At 40.3% G+C, this 19,288-nt stretch overlaps 1 protein-coding gene across 2 annotated transcripts in view; it reads left to right on the forward strand.

Moving 5' to 3' along the window:
- Positions 1-19,288, forward strand: part of Pth2r (parathyroid hormone 2 receptor) — a 99,740-nt gene that overhangs the window by 79,050 nt on the left and 1,402 nt on the right. For both annotated transcript variants that reach the window (XM_087903788.1, XM_048459163.3), the window contains 3 exons: positions 3,111-3,205; positions 16,541-16,679; positions 17,739-17,780. In XM_087903788.1, the coding sequence (XP_087759914.1) occupies positions 3,111-3,205; positions 16,541-16,679; positions 17,739-17,780 (276 nt within the window). The remainder of the gene's footprint in view (positions 1-3,110; positions 3,206-16,540; positions 16,680-17,738; positions 17,781-19,288) is intronic.

Below are 19,288 nucleotides of genomic sequence, written 5' to 3' on the forward strand. Positions count from 1 at the left end.
ATATCAGCTGTGGGTTCCTCAAAGCCTGATCTATTTCTTTATTGTTGTTTTACAGTATTGCTTAGCTCTACCTACTCTAACTCCAAGGAAGTGGGGGAGGAACGATTGTGGGGGTCAGAGGGGATGGAGGACACCAGGAGAACATGGCCCCCTGAATCAACTAAGAAGGGCACAAATGACTCACAGAGACTAAAGCAGCAAGCACAGGGCCTCCTTGGGTCTGTACCGGATCCTCTGCACAGATGTTATAATTGTTGGCTTGGTGTCTTTGTGGGACTGCTAATGGTGGGAGCGGTGTATCTCTGACTCTTTTGCCTGCTCTTGGCACTCTTCCTCAACAACCTTCATTCTCTATTATTTTGAAACTAAGATTCTTGGTGTTCCATCCCCTCATCATGGAAATTAGGAGTTTAGCAGTGCTTCTAAAGAGCTACTCCCTTCAGGAATATTTAGATAGCAAAACATGTAACTTAAAATTCAGGTTTCCCAGGAAGATAACAACCCCTCATGGAATCACATGTAGACACTGCCCATTAAGGGCCTAGTCTGCATTGAGAATGTGTTACACTTTCATAGCAGAGTCAAAGGGCTTACTCAAAGTGTGTTATCTATGAGAACTCACTAGTATGCATTTTGACTTTGTTTTACTGACCTTTCTTATTCTCCTTTTAAAATGTTATAGTGTTTTTACATATGCATTTGCTTACACATATACATGCATACATTATAGGCTGGGCGATGAGTTGGGAGAACATACTTTTTGAAAATTCCGTGATGAGATTGGGCCACCTGGCTTAACATTATACACTCTAAGGCCATCAGTTTTCCTGAAAATTTTGTGATTTCATTTTTTCTTCAGAGCTGAATAATATTCCATTTTATATATGTACCAGATATTCAGCACCAATTCACCTGTTCATGGGCATCTAAGTTAGTAGCATTTCTTTGTTATAATGAGTACAGTAACAATACAAATGGGAATTCAAATATCTCTGTGCCAGGGTATGAAATTCTCTTAGTATATGCACAGGAGTGGAATAGCTGGGAGATATGATAGTTCTATTTTTAATTTTTTGAGACAACTCCAAACCTATTTCCCTGCTGGCTGTACTAATTTTTACCCCTCCCACCAGCAGTGAATGGAGGTTCTTCTTTCTCCACATCTTCTCCAACATTTATTGATCGGCAGTTTTATCTCCTCGGCATTAATTTCTGCCGTTCGCTGTGTCTGAGGTGTACTTGGTAAAGATTTCCTCCCACCTGTGGCCTGTGTGCTGTGCTGGCTGTTCCATTGCTGTGCTCACAATATTTAGTTTTCTGGAGCCACACCAGTTGGTTCCCAGGCTGATTCCTATGCTAGGAAGGTTATGTTTAGAAACTTCTTGCTGACCCCATTGTTCTCAAGAACATTTTCAATGTTTTCATCTAGAAGTAGAATTTCATATTTAAAATTGAGGTCTTTGATTCATTTTGAATCAACTCAATCATTTATTTGGTCAGTTTTACTTGCTAGGCAGAGCAACAGAATGGCCAAGAGCACACAGCAGATCCAGCAGTGTGGTCTGTCTGCGTTAGTTCCTGCCTCTCACTGGCCGTGTGGCTACATGGAATGTCACCTTGTGAGGTGATGATGGTGATATGTCTGTTCCATAGAGCAATTGTGAATATTTAAAAAAACATTTTATGTTAAAAAATTCAAGATATTTAAGTAGTCAATAGCACTTTCTAGTTACCCTATATTCTATATCTCCTAAGTTATTTAGAACAATTTTCTTGAATTTCCTGAACTATTTTTACTATATTATTATGTGCATACATATGTGTGTATTTTCTTTGAAACTTTGCTTAGGCTTAGTTTTTCTTAATTTTTTATATTCAATTTAGCTACTCTTAACTAATTGTCTCCTCTTTTATTAAACTGGTGGGTTAACTAGTTTGTATTTCTTCCAATAAAATATTTTTTGGTCTTCAGAATTTATCTTTAACATATGACATGAAGACAGAGACGTTGGCTCTGGATATTTTAATATGGTTGTTCTTCTATTACAAGGAGTAGGGAAGATAAGTGACCGTTTGCTGCTGGGTTTGCACCCAGGGCACTTCTTGGTTCAAGTTCTATCACTTAGTCTCTCACACTGTTGTCATGACTCAGCCTTTCCCAGATATTCACTTCAGACATGCTGCATTGCTGGAAACTGCTGTCAGGTAGATAGGAAATCCTGGGGTATGAAATAAATATGACCGTTTAGAAAGCAATCCCCATGGAAAGCTTCGACTCTCATGTTTTCTATTTTTTTAAATCTGTCTGAAGAGAGACTGTGAGACTGTGATCCTTAAACACATCACGGAACTTTGCATATGGCTTCAAATTCCAGCTGACAGCTGGGTACCCCAGGTCAAATCTCGTTGAATTGGAAGATTTGGGGTCCTTAATAATTGTACACAATAAAAGGATCCCATATTCATGTGAGGCTCAGAGAGTGTCCAAGAAATGGGAGCCATGAACCATTAGTCTAGAAGCACCTCCCTCTTACACAAGGGCTCATCTCACCGACTTTCTTCCTTGTTTGAAGACAGAGCTCAGTCCTCTCTAGTAGTTCCCACACCCATTATTTTTCAAATACAATGTGGCTTTCTATACCAGGTGCCTTTCCTTATACACCATCTTATAAAATAATCTCCTAGTACATTTTACATCATAGGAAAGAATAAAATTCTCTCAATAATTCCATTATTTCTTTTCTTCAACACAGAGGCAGAAGCCAAGTATTAGTTTATAATTTAGAAAGGTAGTCCAGTGTGTACAATAACTTAATTTTGTCTCACCAACCTACCATGGATTTCATGTGATGTTTGGAAATTAGATCCTGGTTGAAAGTTCTCTGATACTTCTGGTTTCTAATGCTATTAAAAATTTATTTTTTATTTTTTTTAAATGAAGGCAAATTGAGAATTAGTAGTTTTTACTGTCTTATTTCAGATTCTATATTCAAATTTATGGAGTGAGTAATTCCTAGTCTCAATATAAAGAAGTTCAAATTATTCAATTTCTATAAATGATTTGAAGAGTAGCTTAATTTCTTTATGACCTTGCCTTTTTTTTCTTTTAGCTGAATTTTATTCTGTTCCTGAATACAGTTAGAGTTCTTGCTACCAAGATTTGGGAGACCAATGCAGTTGGGCACGACATGAGGAAGCAGTACAGGTAATCCAGAGTGTCTCCATCAGAGGAAATGTTTTGTTTGCTGTTTAAAGAATTCACACCAGCTGCTCTGAAGTGTTTCTGGGGCATCTACTCTATGACTGTGTTTTTGTTTCATTCACTTCTGTGATTTGTTGGGGGAAAATTATCTATAATTTATCTATAATCAAGATAAAAATATTCCAAACCGTCTTACTGTGCCTGGTTTCTCTATGTTTTTGTCTGTTATTAGTAGGTTGTTAATTTTCTACAAATTATATGTATTCATATAAAAAATCTCTTTATGATTATCTTAGACAACTGTCTGCATTTAAAAATATGTCCTTATGAAAATAATCAAGCAGGTGCATCTGTTGTATTGCATCTAGTCCTTTGGTGACTTGGTACCCACTAAATGCAAATTTTAAGAACATTTCAAATGCACTGATTGGAGGAGTTCCTTTTTTTGTCTTTCATGAAGAAAAAGGACAAGTTGAGTGTTTATAATCACTATCAGTTCATCTCATGGGAGTACCATTCCTTCCAGTGGCCATTTTGGTAATTCTGAGTAATAATGGCCTGTATTCAATTGAACTAACACATTTAGTAATCAGGTAGATATGGACGGTTTTACATTCCTTAAATAGGTAACAACTTCTAATCCAGTTTGCTATGAAGTACTGTCTCAGACAGAGGAATGAACAAACCGTGTCCAGCATTTTGATTTTATTTCACAAATGTTCTCTAAGTTCTTTACTGATTCCTTCTCCTCCAATGTGCAGTCAGCCTTTTCTGTCCAGCAGCAAAGATGGCAGGGATGCCTGGGACTGTCTTAGGATGCACAGTATGAACAAACCTGCAGCTTCCAATTCAACTATGTTCTGTGAGTTGCAGTGGTAGTATTGTGATATACATTGTGCCCAAGAATCTATATATAAACTAATATAGCTTGTCTCATGTTATAGTCCATCAGTGAGGATAGACCAAGAATGATGCCATAGTGGGGGAAGGTATAAAAAAACCTTTCATTCTTCTTCATAAAGTGAAAAGGTGTGATGTCATTTGTAACTGGTATAGATTTTTAGTTCTTAATGCAAAGTGCTTATTTATATTTTCAGCTCAGCACTCAGTTTCAAAAACTCCAGATTATTGAGTCCTACTTCTGAAACAGACTTAGGAAGACGAAATTTGTGTTTTTGTCTCCGTGTTAATTAGTTCTAATTTGAGAGTATACTACTTAAATATATATGTCTTTGTCAGTGTTCTATTGCTGTGAAGAGACACTCTGACCATGGCAATTCTTATAAAGGAAAACATTTAATTGCGGCTGGTTTACCGTTCAGAGGTTTAGTCAATTTTTGTCATGGTGGGAAGCATGGTGGTATGTGGATAGACATGGTGCTGGAAGTAACTAAGAGTTCTACATCTGAATTCACAGGCAGCAGGAAAAGACAGTGAGCCACTGGCCCTGGCTTGAGCTTCTGAAACCTCAAAGCCCACTCCCCATTCACACACTTGCTATGTCAAGGCTTCACCTCCAATAATGCCACTCCCTAAGAGTCTATGAGGGCTATTTTTGTTCACACCACCTCATTTCACTCCCTGGTCCCTATCACAATGCAAAAGCATTCAGTCCAACTTCAAAAGCCCCCATAGTCTATCAGTCTCAACGCTCTTTGAAAGTCTAAAGTCTCTTTGGAGACTTATGCAAGCTCTTATTTGTAATCCCTGTAAAATAAAAATGAAAAAGCAGATCACATACTTCCAACATATAATGGCACAGGATATATATCACCATTCCAAAATGGAGGAAAAGGAGCAGAGTGAGGAAATACAAAAGCAAGATTGTAACATGAGGTCCGGCTAGTTGGGGGTTTCTGTCCTGCCCAGTTCCCACAGCTGTTTAGCCCCAAAGAAAATCACACAAAGGTCTCCATAATTTATAAAACTGATTGGCCCATTAGCTCAGGCTTCTTATTAGCTCTTATGACTTATATTAACCCATTATTCTGATCTATTTTTGCTATATGGCTTGGTACCTTTTCCAGCTGGCAGCTCACATCCTGCTTCCTTGGTGTTCTGTGCAGGACTGGGAGGAATCAACTTCCTCCTTCCCAGAATTCTCCTGTTGTCATTGCATTATTTCTACTTCCTGTCTGGTTTTCCTGCCTATACTTCCTGCCTGTCCAATCAGCATTTATTTAAAACATGATTGACAGAATATAGACAATTCTCCTGTACCACAAGACTGAAAATCAACTGGGCAAACTCCAAACTCTATATCTCTATATCTCACATCTGATGTCAAAATGCCCTTCAGATCTCCAAACCCTTTTAGCTTTGTTGACTGTGACATACTTCTTTCTCTTAGGCTGGTTCTACTCTCTGTTATCAGCTCTTGTTGGCAGGTATCCTACAGCTCAGGTATCTCTAACATCTTGAGGTATCCAAGGCAATCCAGGCTTCACATTTACAGCTTCATGCAATGGCAGAACTCTTCCAGGAGTGAAGTTGGCGTTAGTTATATTGATGAGTTATATTGATTGAATTTTCCCTGGAGCAAGGGTGCCCTCCTGTCTAATATATGTGACGGGATCAGAGAGGCTGAGTGGGGACTGCATGGATGCACATCCATGGAATAAGGAGGACATTAAGAGGCAGAGAACAACTTGACACCTGTAACTTAAAGCAATTTTCTGTGCAGTGTCAGGCAAATCTTCCAAGAACCCCAGAATTCCATTGTTTGGAATGTGTCTCCTAGTTCTAGAGACCTTCAGTGGGCTGAGGCCCGAGAGAGGCAGCCTCTCTGGACTAAGTGGGGTCATTGTGAAGGAGATCTCACTGTGGGCCTCCAGAAATGTAGCCAGAATCATTCTAGTATAAGCACACTGATGCCAATGAGAGTGCAAGAGAGATGCCATCTGTGAACCAAAGCCAGGATAGCTCCTGAAAGGCTTTGATCCAAGATCCAGTTGGTATTCTCATTTTATACTCTAATGAAAGCAAGTAAAATTCTCTAGTAGCATATGTGGTAGTCAGTAGGTTGCTAAGGGAAATGACCCACTGTTTCAGCTACTCCTTCAGGTCATTCTGTTCCACGTAGCAAGTGAGGTTATGCTTGGCAAATAGGCAGTACACACAGGTGCTTTAAGCAAACCACTAAATAAACTAATGTCCAGTAATTGGTCTTTTCTACCTTATTCTAAATTGCTTTAACAAGCAAGGCGAGTTGTCAGAACTTGGTAAAGATGTGTAAAAGAGTTCAAGGAGGAGAACACTTCAATGTTTTCTCTAACTGAATTTGTCATTCAATATGATGTTAAATATGCCATTAAATATGATGTTTGCTTAACATCAGAATAAAACCAGTGCAGTATGACAGCAAAGCAGAGAGATTTAAAGGTGAATAATCACTTAAGGTCTAATTTTTATGGGTATTTTCCTTCTTTGAACTTCTATTCTCAGCTGAAATGGATAATATGCTTCTCTTACAAGAAGTGAGGCAGCTACAGGATGCTACAGTAGCATAGTGAAAAATAGCTTACAGTTTCATTTGCTACACTTCCCTTTGAGAAGGAGGGATATAGGAAGGAAAAGAGAGAATCTGAGATCTTGTAGAAGTTTTTCCTTGAAGTGAGGAAAGTATATGCAGAAATGCATATGTAAAACTCTATTTGCATATTTGTCTTGATTGTGAAGTTGTGAAGTGAAAAATTTATATGGGTAGCTTGTGTGTATTTGATTTAAATACTGTTTTTTTCCCCTGTATACTGTAAAGTTTGTATATAAGTAGTCAATTAAAGAGGAGAAACCTGAAAAAAAACTAATTGCCAATAAATAAGTAAATAAATTTAGAATAAAAAATTAAACTAAAATTAAAAAAAACCTACTTGCATAGACATGAAAATGTCACTTAAGGCCAGGAGGAACCAAGAAAGGCTTGGGATAGACAGGGTTGCTGAGCCTGTTTTCCTTTGTTTTAGTTAAATATGACTTGATAAAGATTACTAGAGTTTTTATGTATGAATTTGCTTAGTGACTGATACAGACTAGATACTGTATGAACTGAGCATATATTTTCTAAATAGTGTAATCAGAGACTGTATTTTGGTTTCCTGGCTGACCAGACCCAAATAATCACGTAGAAACTATATTAACTACAATGCCTTTTGGCCCATGGTTCAAGTATATTCCTAGATAGCGCTTATAGCTTAAATTAACCTTTTTCTATTAGTCTATGTACTGCCATGAGGCTGCGACTTACTGGAAAAGCTCCAGCTTCTTTCTCCTTTGGCAGCTACATGGCATCTCCTTGACGCCACCTACTGTCTCTATCTCTGTTCAGATTTCATGCCTGGCTTTACTCTACTAAGTCATTGGCCAAACCAGCTTTATTCATCAATTAACGAAAACAACACATATACAGAAAGACATCCCACTTCATCTCCCCCTTTCTGTCTAATTAAAAAAGGCTTTAGCTTTAACATAGTAAAAGTATATGTGCAAAACATTTATTAAGCAAGAATTATAGTTACAATATTAATCCATTTACATTTGACTAATTAAGAAAAATATTCTATCATCTAGCCTATCTTTGTGAGTCTAAAGTTCTATATCTAATTATCTTTTATCATGACTTTGGAAAACTATAATTATAACTATTTAGTCTTCAACTCCATCAAAGGCCCCAGAATGATATAATATTACCTAAGTAATCAGGAAGTGCATTGTAAGCAACTTCCAAAGTTCTAGAAGTGACAGAGACATCTTGCTGCTTGGACAGTCATCCAAAGTTCTTTTGTAACGTTGGAGCATCCATCTTTAGCCTATAGGCCCATAATATCTGGCAGACTTTTCATGAAGCACAAAATTTGAAGATCTGTTCTGCCTTGTACTGGAAAAGTTTATCAGTTTCTTTCTTCTGTGTCCTGCAGAATGTCTGGCAGTATTTTCTGTGAAGCAAGAACCCTGAAGGACCATCCCATCTTTTGCAAAGTCCACCAGTCACTATTCTGTGTGTTCTGCATGTTCAGTTTATGCAGCATACTATCAAGCAGTCCAGGAAAGAGAAATTTCTTGCCCAAATGGCTAGCTTTGTCACATTGGAGGCAAATTCTATAATGAGTTTGTTCAGTGACCCTCAACCTCTCTGAAGCAGACATGTCTCATTGTTGAGAAAAATCTAAATTCCTAAAACATTTTAAATGCCAAATTTTGTAGGTCTTTGAAAGGTTTAAAGAATACTAATCCATCTGAAATATATCTCTGTACATCTAGAAAATCTAATATGACTATTACAGGTGACTATCTATTAATAAATAAATTTTAATTAAACATTACATTTTAAATGTTTATATATAAACATAATACCTTAAACAAGGGTAGAAATATACATATAACAAAATTGATCTTTAATTTGTAGCAAAAAACAAAGTACATACTAATATAAAGGACTTCATTTCTATATCATATCCCCAATTTTTCTTTAGAAAGACCTTGACTATGAGCAATAATCATTTATCAACCTTCTTTAAATGAAAAGAAACATTTCAAAACAATATTTGGGAATTTGAGCACAGTTCTCTAGACTACTCTCTGCTGATTGGTGGTACTTTTTTTTTAATGGGATATCCTGTGTGGCTGGTCTATCTCAGCCAGCAATCCTGAAGCTGTCATAGATGTTGGACTACCTGGGCCATTGATTAAGGAGGTATTGTTTGATCAAACTATATTAGCCATTAAGGAATCCACAGCTTTCTATTCTCTGTGAAAACAAAAGCGGAACATCTTTTCCAAAGTAGCAAGTCCTTAGACTTACATTTTGAGATCAAGATGACTTTAAAATATATATGTTTGCTTAGCTTAGCAGCCAACACAATGAGATGTCTCTTAGTAGTTAGCTCCTTCACAGTCAAAAAATTCAAGGAAAACACAATAATATACTCTTTGTATATTTCTCATCTTGTTTTTTTCCTCTGTTTCTTTTATTTTTATTTTTTAAGCTTTGGTTTTCTGAAACAGGGTTTCTCTGTCTGTCTTTGACTGTCCTGGATCTCACTCTGTAACCCAGGCTGACCTTGTACTCACAGAAATCTGCCTGCCTCTGCCTCCCAAGCACTAGGATTAAAGGTATGTGCCACCATGCCTAACTACTCTATTTCTTTTTTAAAAGGACTTTCTCTATCCTTTTTCTTTTCTCTCCTAAGTCTATGTATATTTTAAAACACATTGTAAACCATTTAGAGGTTATTTTTTTCTTCTTCTGAATCTATCTTTGCTGTATGTATCTATCTTTTCCTGAGTACATGAGTCTTAAGTCTGCTAAGTGATATGGCTAGGATTAAGGTTGTGGCTTTGGTGGCTGGCTCCACCCCATTCTTTGACTTCCTGAGAGTCAAGTTCAAGGCAGAAGTACTGGTCAGAGCCACTTTTTTTTGCCATAACTCTGCAGAGTTTCTAGGTCCATGCCACTACCAAGAAACATGTCTCTGGCTGTCTCATAAATACCATTTAAGTCTTATTTTGCAGGGCCTCTTAAAAGAGTTGTGAGGTTCTTGCCCCTAATGTTGAGTCAAGAAGCCTCTATTAAAGGAGTGCTGCTCCTGCTGGCTGTTGACAAACAGAGTCTACCATAGAAAAGATGGTTACCAAGAAGCTGCAGTTACCAAAAAGCCGACTATTTTTGTTCATCTAGAATCCTATTTTTTTTTGAAAAGGTTTCTCAAACTTTATGTGGAAATTGTTATGTCCAAATATTTGGGTGTCATTATGCAAATGGAGACTGTGCTTTGGTTTCCGTGCTGACCAGACCTGAATAATCACACAGAAACTGTATTAATTACAATACTGTTTGGCCCATGGTTTAGGTGTATTCCTAGCTAGCTCTTATATCTTAAATCAACCCATTTATATTAATCTATGTATCACTACAAGACTGTGGCTCACTGGTAAGTTTTAGCATCTTTCTCCTTTGGCAGCTACATGGTGTCTTTTTGACTCCACCTCCTCTCTCTATATATCTCTATTTAAATTTCATGCCTGGCTTTACTCTCCTAAACTATTGACCAAATTAGCTTTATTCATTAACCAATAAAAGCAACACATATACAGAAGGTCATCCAACATCAAAACAGAACTCTATGTCTCCAAACAACTTGACTCCTTTGCATTTCTCTTGTAACTGGAACAATCACCATTCTTCCAGCCAGCCAGAAGACCCATATCAGTTGCTACATGCCCAGATCATCTCATTACACAGCTGTGTCTTTGTAGACAGCTAAGCTATAAAGCTGTATAGTGTATATGATCGATCATATGGGCACTAATAAACACCAATGCCCAGAGACGCTTGTGCTCAATCCTATGTGTACACTTGTGCTAGTCATATGCTCTGAAGGATAAATTCTAAAAGAGGATGTAATCATAGGTAATATATAAACATGAGCACAGTTCAACCATTTTATTTGATTCCATAATTAATGGAGGAGGCAATAAAACATTTCACCTGATTCAAAAGAGAACATATAGTTAGGAAATACATGCTGGAATGAATTTATAAAGGTATGCACACTGCAAAGCTTGTTATTACCTCTACAGGGCCACGGAGACATCAATAATCTGCTGAGTACAACTTGTGTTTCAGTGGCCAGGAATGACTTGCATTACTGTGGTAGACAAATTTCTGTGATGTCTCTGGGATCTCTAGTCTTTGGTATCCTGTATGTGTCATGTGCTATGTGCAATACCTGCTCTTTCACCTAGACCTGGAATAAGGGCAAGATCTATGACAGCTTTGTTCTCTCCCTTGATTAGGTTACATATATGACAAAGAGTGATAGTCAGTCTAATATAATCATTATAATCATATAATATAATATGTTACACAGACTCTACCTCGAAAGCCTTGGAGAGCCTGTGGTTTGGACATATAGGGAACCTGTAGAATCCAATTGACTCTTGGCTGAGAGCCAGAAGACAACCTTACAAATGAAATGGAAGTCTTTAAGAATCTGAATGAGTTTACAAAAGAACCCTAGAACCCTAGGTCCAGATGTGAACCCAACCCTAGATGAAACCGTGAGTTCAGTTTTGAGAAGCTCTAGATCTATATTTCTATCACTGCATATCAACAGAAAAGAGTGAGCCTCATTTAAGGCAGGGACTTTGTGGTACTTTGTTATACAGCATCCTAGAGATAAATTCAATTACTGTTTTTTTTTTAACAGATGATCCCTTATCCCTACAGAACTATAAAATAGCTTAGTCATAGACAAGAAGAAAGAAGAGAGAACTCCAGGGACAGAACTGACAGATAGCAAATGGATTGCATTGTCTAATGCAGTTTTTCTCTCGTCTGCATTAAACTGAATGGTGACAAAACATTTACATTGTGACCATTTCATAAACTATCTCTCTGATTTAATGTTTTTTGAACCTAGCTTTTGGTTCCTAGCCACAAAAGTAGGAACAAGCAAAATTAGCTTGATTTTGAGAATATTCTCCAGGGAAATTCACACCGCATCCAGAGAGATGTTAGACAAGAGTTTTAAGACTATGCAACTGTAGTTAATGCAATTCTTGAATCTAATTGGCCTGTATAAAATTCCCTAGGTGTTTATAACATCCTTTTTAGACTTACAGTCACAGGAGCTTGGGCTCACTACTCAGCATTAAGAGGGAGGACATGTACACACAGGTTCTGTGTGCTGAGAGTGTTAGTCAGGTCCAAGAGACTGACTACTTATCAGCAATGCTCTCCTGAATGGAATGGACTAATGTGGAAATATAAGATTGAAGAAACTGTAAGTAAGGCAAGTGAGGACTCAGACCATCAGATGAAAATTTCACAGTCTACAGGGGAAACTGTGAGTGAGAGGCAGGTCGCTGATCAGCGCCAAGGGAACAGATGGTTCAGACACTACTGAAACACTGAAGACGGTGAGGAAGGAAGACAGCTCTAGACATCTGAGCTAGACACCTCCATGTGAACCCGTGGGAATTCCAGAAAGTGGTCTATCCTGGACAGTGTGTTGGTGGGAATGGAAGCTTTGAACTATTAGAGACTTGGAAATTCTGCCCCCCATTTCTGAGACCAGATAAATGAATCAGTATTCCATAGCTAGAAAACATCAACCCTGGATTCTGAATCTAGTTCTCTTTAGTTTTAGACTAGTGAGATCTTGGCTCACCCACTCAGCTTGTTTCAAGAAGAAAAATAATAAATAAATAATGCAATGAGAGGAGAAATTGGTAAGGATGAAAGATGAAGTTGTTCAAGATTCTTGGGTGTAAATGATTCACAAAGGGGTAAATTTGAGAAATGAGAAAGAAATAAGTTACATTTGGCAATTTCTTGGATCAAGAGTGCAAACAAAACAAAAGTTACCCAAAACTGGAAAATGGTGCCCTTGGCGTTCTGGTTATGGATGAATTGCTTACTACAAACTTAGTGGTTTAACGTAGCACGTTTTTCATTTCATTCGCTGTAGGTCAAGAGTCTCTGTGCCCCTTCTTTACTTGGCTGTTATAGGGCTACAACTGAAATGTCAATCAGGGTGGTGGCATTATGGGAAAGCTGGACTGGGGAGAATTTATCTGAGTGGGTGTGACCACTGGTGGTAGGTCTGGGTGCTTCTCAGCTGATGGACTACTGTTTATTGTCACATGAGCCTTTCAGGAAAATCGCTCACCTTGTGGCAGCTTGTCTTGCTACAGAAGACCAGGGAGAAAACAGTTAGAATCTTAGGCAGCACAGTCCCAGAAGTGGTATTCTTTCATTGCTGCCTAAATCTATTAAGAAAGACCCCAACTTGATTAAACTCAGGGAAAAGATGACAAGGGCATAAGTAGCAAAAGAAGAGATCGGGGGGACCATTTTAGAATAAGTCTGTCTGTACCAGACAGGGTTCTCTCAGGACAGAATCAATAGGCCTGACAAGATGTGCACGGGTGTACAAATGTAACAAACAGATTTATGGCTTGATGGGAAGTTATAGAAAAGTGGATACATGAGCCAGCACTTGGTGAACTGGTTCCTGTGAGTCTGGGGACTGGGAAGGTCTGTGGCAAACCTTCAGTAAGCAGAGTTCCAGGATGCTGTTTACAGTTCAAAGTTTTACAATCAAGGAAACAAATGGTGTAACCCTCAGCCTAAGAGGGATACCCAACAGCTCAACAGCCTACAAATACAAATCCCAGATGCAAGGCTGCGGTGCCTGGAAGGCTGAAGGCAGGAGAGTTGTGTTCCAGCTGCAGAAGAGGGGAAGCACTGACCTTTCCTCTGCCCTCTGGTTCTGTCAGAACTGTCTGTTCCCATGGTGCAGTGACCCGCCCCTCACTCACAGTTTCTTCTGTAGCCTGTGGACTTTTTAACCACTGATCTGAGTCTTGCCTTGCCTACAGTTCCTTCAGTTTTATAATTCCACATTTGTACATTTCATTCAAGGCAGGATTGCTGATAAGCTGTGGGTCTGTTGGAAATGACTGGTGCTCCAATCTTCAGAGCCTGCCAGTACTTGTCCTCCTTCTGAATATTAATCAGTGAGCCCCAGGTGCTTGGTGGTACCTACCCACACTCCACTGTTGTGGGAGGCTGCTTATTTGTTTCCCGGTCCCCCTGCATCTGAGACCCCAAATAATCACACAGAAACTGTATTAATTAAGTCACTGCTTGGCCCATTACCTCTAGCTTCTTATTGGCTAACCCTTACATATTAATTTAACCCATCTCCATTAATCTGTGTGTCACTGTGAGGTTGTGGCCTACCAGCAAAATTTTGGCGTGTCTGTCTCCAGTGGCTTCATGGCTTCTCCCTAATTTCTCCTTCTTTCTCCCAGCATTCAGTTTAGTTTTCCCCTCCTAGCTCTATTCCCTGCACAGGTCCAAGACAGTTTCTTTATTAACCAATGGTATTCACAGTATACAGAGGGACATCCCACATCATTCCACACTGAGGGCAGACCTTTCATATTGAGTCTGGCCACTCATGTAGCCATCTCATTCAGAAACACAATGAAACAATGCTTTACCAGTATTTTGTGCATCCTCCACAGACACATTGAGACAATGCTTTACCTGTGCATCCTAGGCAAACTGACACCTAAAACTAAATATTACACCATCACATCAGAAAACTCAGGATTGCTTCAAATATACAGGCCAGGACAGGGATGGATCACACTTTTAGTTTTAGCCTTCTAGAGGCAAAAGAGGCAGGGGCAGAGGCAGAGACATAGGCCAGATCCCTGTGAGTTCTAGGCCAGCCAAGGTTATGTAATGAGACCAATTCTCAAAATAAAAGAAAGAAAAGGAAAAAAGAACCCAGCTAACCAACCAAACAACCAGACAGAAAACAAGAGGGAGAAATAAAGAGGGAGGAAGAGGGAGGGAATGAAGGAGGGAAGGAGAGAGACAGAGAGAGACACAGAGAGAGAGAGAGATAAATACAGATAGTTAGAAACAGAGTATTGACAGAACATTCAGACTAAGAAGAAGGACTGAGCACATATAACTCATAAGAATTGCAAAGTGTCTCCTAGAGTAGCTGATTTTAAAAAATTAATTAAAATGTAAAATTTCATATACATATGTACTTCATTTATATCATTCTTCCCTTCCTATGCTCCTTCCACTCTATCTCAAATAGCCTTTCCTTAATTATTATTGTCATTTATTATTATTATCATTAAATTTTTAACTATTATTGCAATAAAAAATTATAAATATAACCTGCTGAATCAGTTTACTGGTGCTCGTGTGCATAAGTTATCAGGGCTGACCACTTGGTATTGGGGATAACCAATCAGAGGGCTCATCCCTGGGGAAGACTGATTCTCTCTCAATTGTCATTAATTGCCTGGAGCTCTTCATCCAAGCATGGGGTCCCATGGGATTTCACCCATCCATGTTGGAATGTCAACTGGCATTGCAATTGTTCGGGTCTTATTTCGGCAGCCATATTGTTGAGATTTTATGCGTGTAGCCTTTTCTGTCATACACTGTTGTGGGAGTATCTTCCACTGCCTCAGCCAATAGTCGCTGAAGCACGAGCCCACAGTGCAACAGGGAGTGCCTTCCGCTCCGTCAGCCAATAGCCGCTGAAATACCAGCCCACTGGGGCGTGGTATATTTCTCTTTTAAAAAGAGCCACAGATCCCAGATCAGGCCCTCTTGGTTCCGGTGCTTGGTCCCGGCTCCTGCTCCCGGCTCCTGCTCCCGGCTCCTGCTTCAGCGACTATTGGCTGAGGCAGCGGAAGATACTCCCACAACACCTCCCCCTTTTGTTTATGAAAGGTATGATAGATATGAAGAAAAGTAAAAATGTTTTCTAAACTCATATTTCTTTCTGTCCCATATCAATACACAGATGGCGCCGTCTCGCAGCAGACTTCCTGGTTTTCCAGTTCTTACAAAATGTTTTCTCCCCTCTTCCCTGATGTACCCTGAACCTCAGGTGTAAGATGGAGGAAATGCTTCAGTCTCAAACACCAACGTTAAAGATGACGTAGTACAACAACCAAGGCCATTTAATGACTTTATAAAAAATAGCAGCCTACCATCAAGAAGAAAAATGTGAAATTAGAGAGACCTAGGGGATACTGATCATAGGAAGTGAGGATCAACTGCTGGACTTACTATAGAGGGACAAGGGGCGGCTCTGGGGAGACGGCTCTGAGAGGAGCCCCTTGCTCTGCAAGCATGGGGACCCCAGCAGTTGTGTAAAAACGGGGCACGGCTGCAAACACCTGTAACCACAGAATTAGGGGGTGGACACAGGCAGATCCTGAGAGCTCACTGGCTGGACAACTTTTCTTTAATGGGAGCTCCAGGTCCAGTGAGGGACACTGTCAAAAAAAATGGTAGAGAGAAATAGAGGAAGACACCAAATGTCCTGTTTGCTCATGCCAGGGCCTGAGTACCTGTATACTCATATGCACACATTTCATAGATAATACACACACACACATACACACACACACACACACACACTACAAATGTACATGCACATATGTTTACCACAACCACACATATACAACACAACTATACACATCACAAACAACACATACTCACCCCATAAGCACGTACACAATCAAACCACACATGGCACACAGACATACACAGACCACACACACACACACACACACACACACACACACACACAGAGAGAGAGAGAGAGAGAGAGAGAGAGAGAGAGAGAGAGAGAGAGAGAGAGCGAGCAACCCACAAACAGCAAAAGTAGAGGAAGGAGAATAAGGGCACAGTGGCAGCTGAGGAATCTCTGACTCACTTCTGCAACAAGCTGCTTTCCCAAAGTCACCCGAGGTTGCTTCATAGAAAACCTTGTGTATTTTTTCTTCCAGGAAACTGGCCAAGTCAACGCTGGTCCTGGTGCTGGTGTTCGGTGTGCATTACATCGTGTTCATCTGCCAGCCACACTCCTTCTCCGGGCTCTGGTGGGAGATCCGCATGCACTGTGAGCTCTTCTTCAACTCCTTCCAGGTGACCAGCAGCGCCTGTGCTGTGGGTTTAGTTTGAGTTAGTGCCCTCCACCTCTTTCTTTGCCCTTTGCTCTGGATGGAGATACCTGTCTTCTGAGGGCCCAGGAGAGGACACTATGTGTTCCCTCCTAGGGATCAGGTTAATTCTCTGACCCCAGAGAGAACTGGTGTGGAGCTGTTTGGCACAGAAACGAGCCTGGGTAGCAAGATAACAAGGCACATTGCTGGAGAACAGACATCACTGCAGGGCAGAGTCCTTTTTATTTTTTATTTTTTTTGAGTGTGTATGAAAAGTAAATGAAATAAAAAGAAGACAAAATCAGGGAAAAGGGTGACAGGGACAGGAAGGTGAAAATGAAGGAAAGTTTTCCCCACTGTAAAGAGGAAGACTGCAGCCTCTCAAATGGACCAGTCTCCACACCTCTTCCCTTCACCTTGAATCTAGTGATGCATTTATACCAGAGGGAGCAACAGAGAGCTTGAGACAGACATGAGTGACTGTGCCTGAGAGTACAGATGGAAGTTGCCCTCTTGGAAGTGGTTATGACAGAATAAAAGGGAGTCATGTCGGTGTGTTTATCAAGTATGTTGGTGGGGACATCATGTAGGTGAGTCACCACGAAGACAAAGTTCTGCACCGTGGACTTCAGGTGGAGCCTGAGAGTGCTCTGAGCTCTTGGTGTGGGAGCCAGTGGCTTGCTAAATCAATACATTCTAGAGGTTTTTACCTGATGGTTAAAGCGGTGTAGGTCTGCTATAAGGTGGGTGACTCTTGGGGGAACTGAAACTGCATCATAGGAATCAGTTCTTTGTAAACCTTGGAGTATTTTGCTCAGGTGCTTAGTTTGGTTGAAACCAAGGAAAGGTCACACAAACAAACACAATATAAATACAATATTTGGAAATATTAGGAGGAAATAATTTCTATAATTTTCTGAAGAAGTCATCAAAAGCCAACTTTTCAGTTGGTGCATTTTGATACAAGATATTTGATAAGTATCCAGTCTCTGCTATTGCTTCATGAATTGCCAGAGGACTCATACAGCCTTTTCCTCCACAGGGTTTCTTCGTGTCTATTGTCTACTGCTACTGCAATGGAGAGGTAGGTCTGAAGATGAGCTCCAAATCAATTTTTGTTTTAATCCATCTTGTGTCTTTTTGACAGATCACAAGAAGCTTAGTAATTTACATAGGAGAGATAGAGGTCTGTTTCTCACAGATCTAAACATGGGACCATCTGTGTCAAGGAGGCCACATCTGACCAGGGCCTGCTTGTTACATCATCCCATAGTGGAAGGTAGAAGTAAGGCAATTCTAAGAGACTGACCTCACAACCCTGAGCTCTTTCCCAAAGAGGGAGATTATTTTAGTTAATTCTAAATCAATTCTGGTTAATACTAAAACTTTTAGTCCACGTAAAGTTCTATAAAAAGTCAACCACTTTCCTTAGGGTGAATCTAAATGAAAATAAATTTAATTAAAAGAGATAAGTTTTTCAGGGCAAGTTGAGGATGGCACCATCTTACCCCATTCAGAAGTCACCAGAGAGAAGCAACTACACATCACATGATCACGTGGATGATGCAGATGGCCCTGGAGGGTTCAGCATGCCCTGCTGTTGCCTGGGTTGCTGCCTCCTTTTTCTCTCAGATTTCCAGTTTGCTCCAAGTCCCAGAAGGACAATGACACTTGCTGCTGCAGTGGCTCACCAGATGCTTCTGAGCGTGTTGGCTCTGTGGGATATTGGTCTCTGCATAAGGCCCTTGAGGGGCAACTTACCAACGCACCTTCCCGATTTACTGCTGTGTTATTTTTACCTTACTTTTCAGCAGGGCTAAGTGTATCAGTGTCACCCCCAATACACACACCCTAACCCCCAATAAAGAGATGAGTGTGTTGCACAAGTGACTCCAACTTACAGGGTTTTGCTTCCCCTGCGTCCCCGTGTGCCCCCCCCCCCCACGTCTTGTTGGCTCTTGCAGGTTGACAATATGGCAGTTTCGTTACAAGCATGGTACCTTCCTTGGCTTTCCTCTGCCTCGGGTGGTGTTGATTCCGTAGTTAGAGGGTGTCGGGCAAAGAGCTGATCTCTGTTTTCATTTAGGCAGAGCACTTTAAATGGAGATCTGGGAGCTTAGAGGCATAAATGAAAAAGCACAGAACTAGGCAGGGTTCAGGGGTCGGGGTGAGCTGGTTGTGCCCGCTAAGTTAAGACTCCGTCCTCCTCCCGCAGTAACAGGGTAGCAGAAGCCACCCTGTCTCTTAAGGGACTACTGGGCCCTAGGGGGGAGTTCCGAGTGAGTGTCAGGACAATGTGGGTACTTTGTGGGAAAGTGTTTGAAGGAAAAAGGCAGGGGACTTTGATCAGGTCCACTAGCTAGAATGAACAGCAGGATTTCCCTGAAGCTTTACGGTTTTCTCAGACACTTTCAGGAGGACTGAGGTTATCCTTGGGGTGTGCGAGACTTTATGCCTTTTCCACACAGGGTTTAGATGGACCTGTCACATGAAGAGTCCTGTGCTCCCCGCTGCACAGACTCTTCAAACCCAGAATTTTTTTTTTTCTGTTGATAAGGCAGTTGTTTGTATCAGCGGCGCTTCAGTCTCATT

This window comes from Myodes glareolus, chromosome 1 (assembly GCF_982192425.1).
Source record: "Myodes glareolus chromosome 1, mMyoGla1.1, whole genome shotgun sequence".
In the NCBI taxonomy this organism is placed as follows: domain Eukaryota; kingdom Metazoa; phylum Chordata; class Mammalia; order Rodentia; family Cricetidae; genus Myodes; species Myodes glareolus.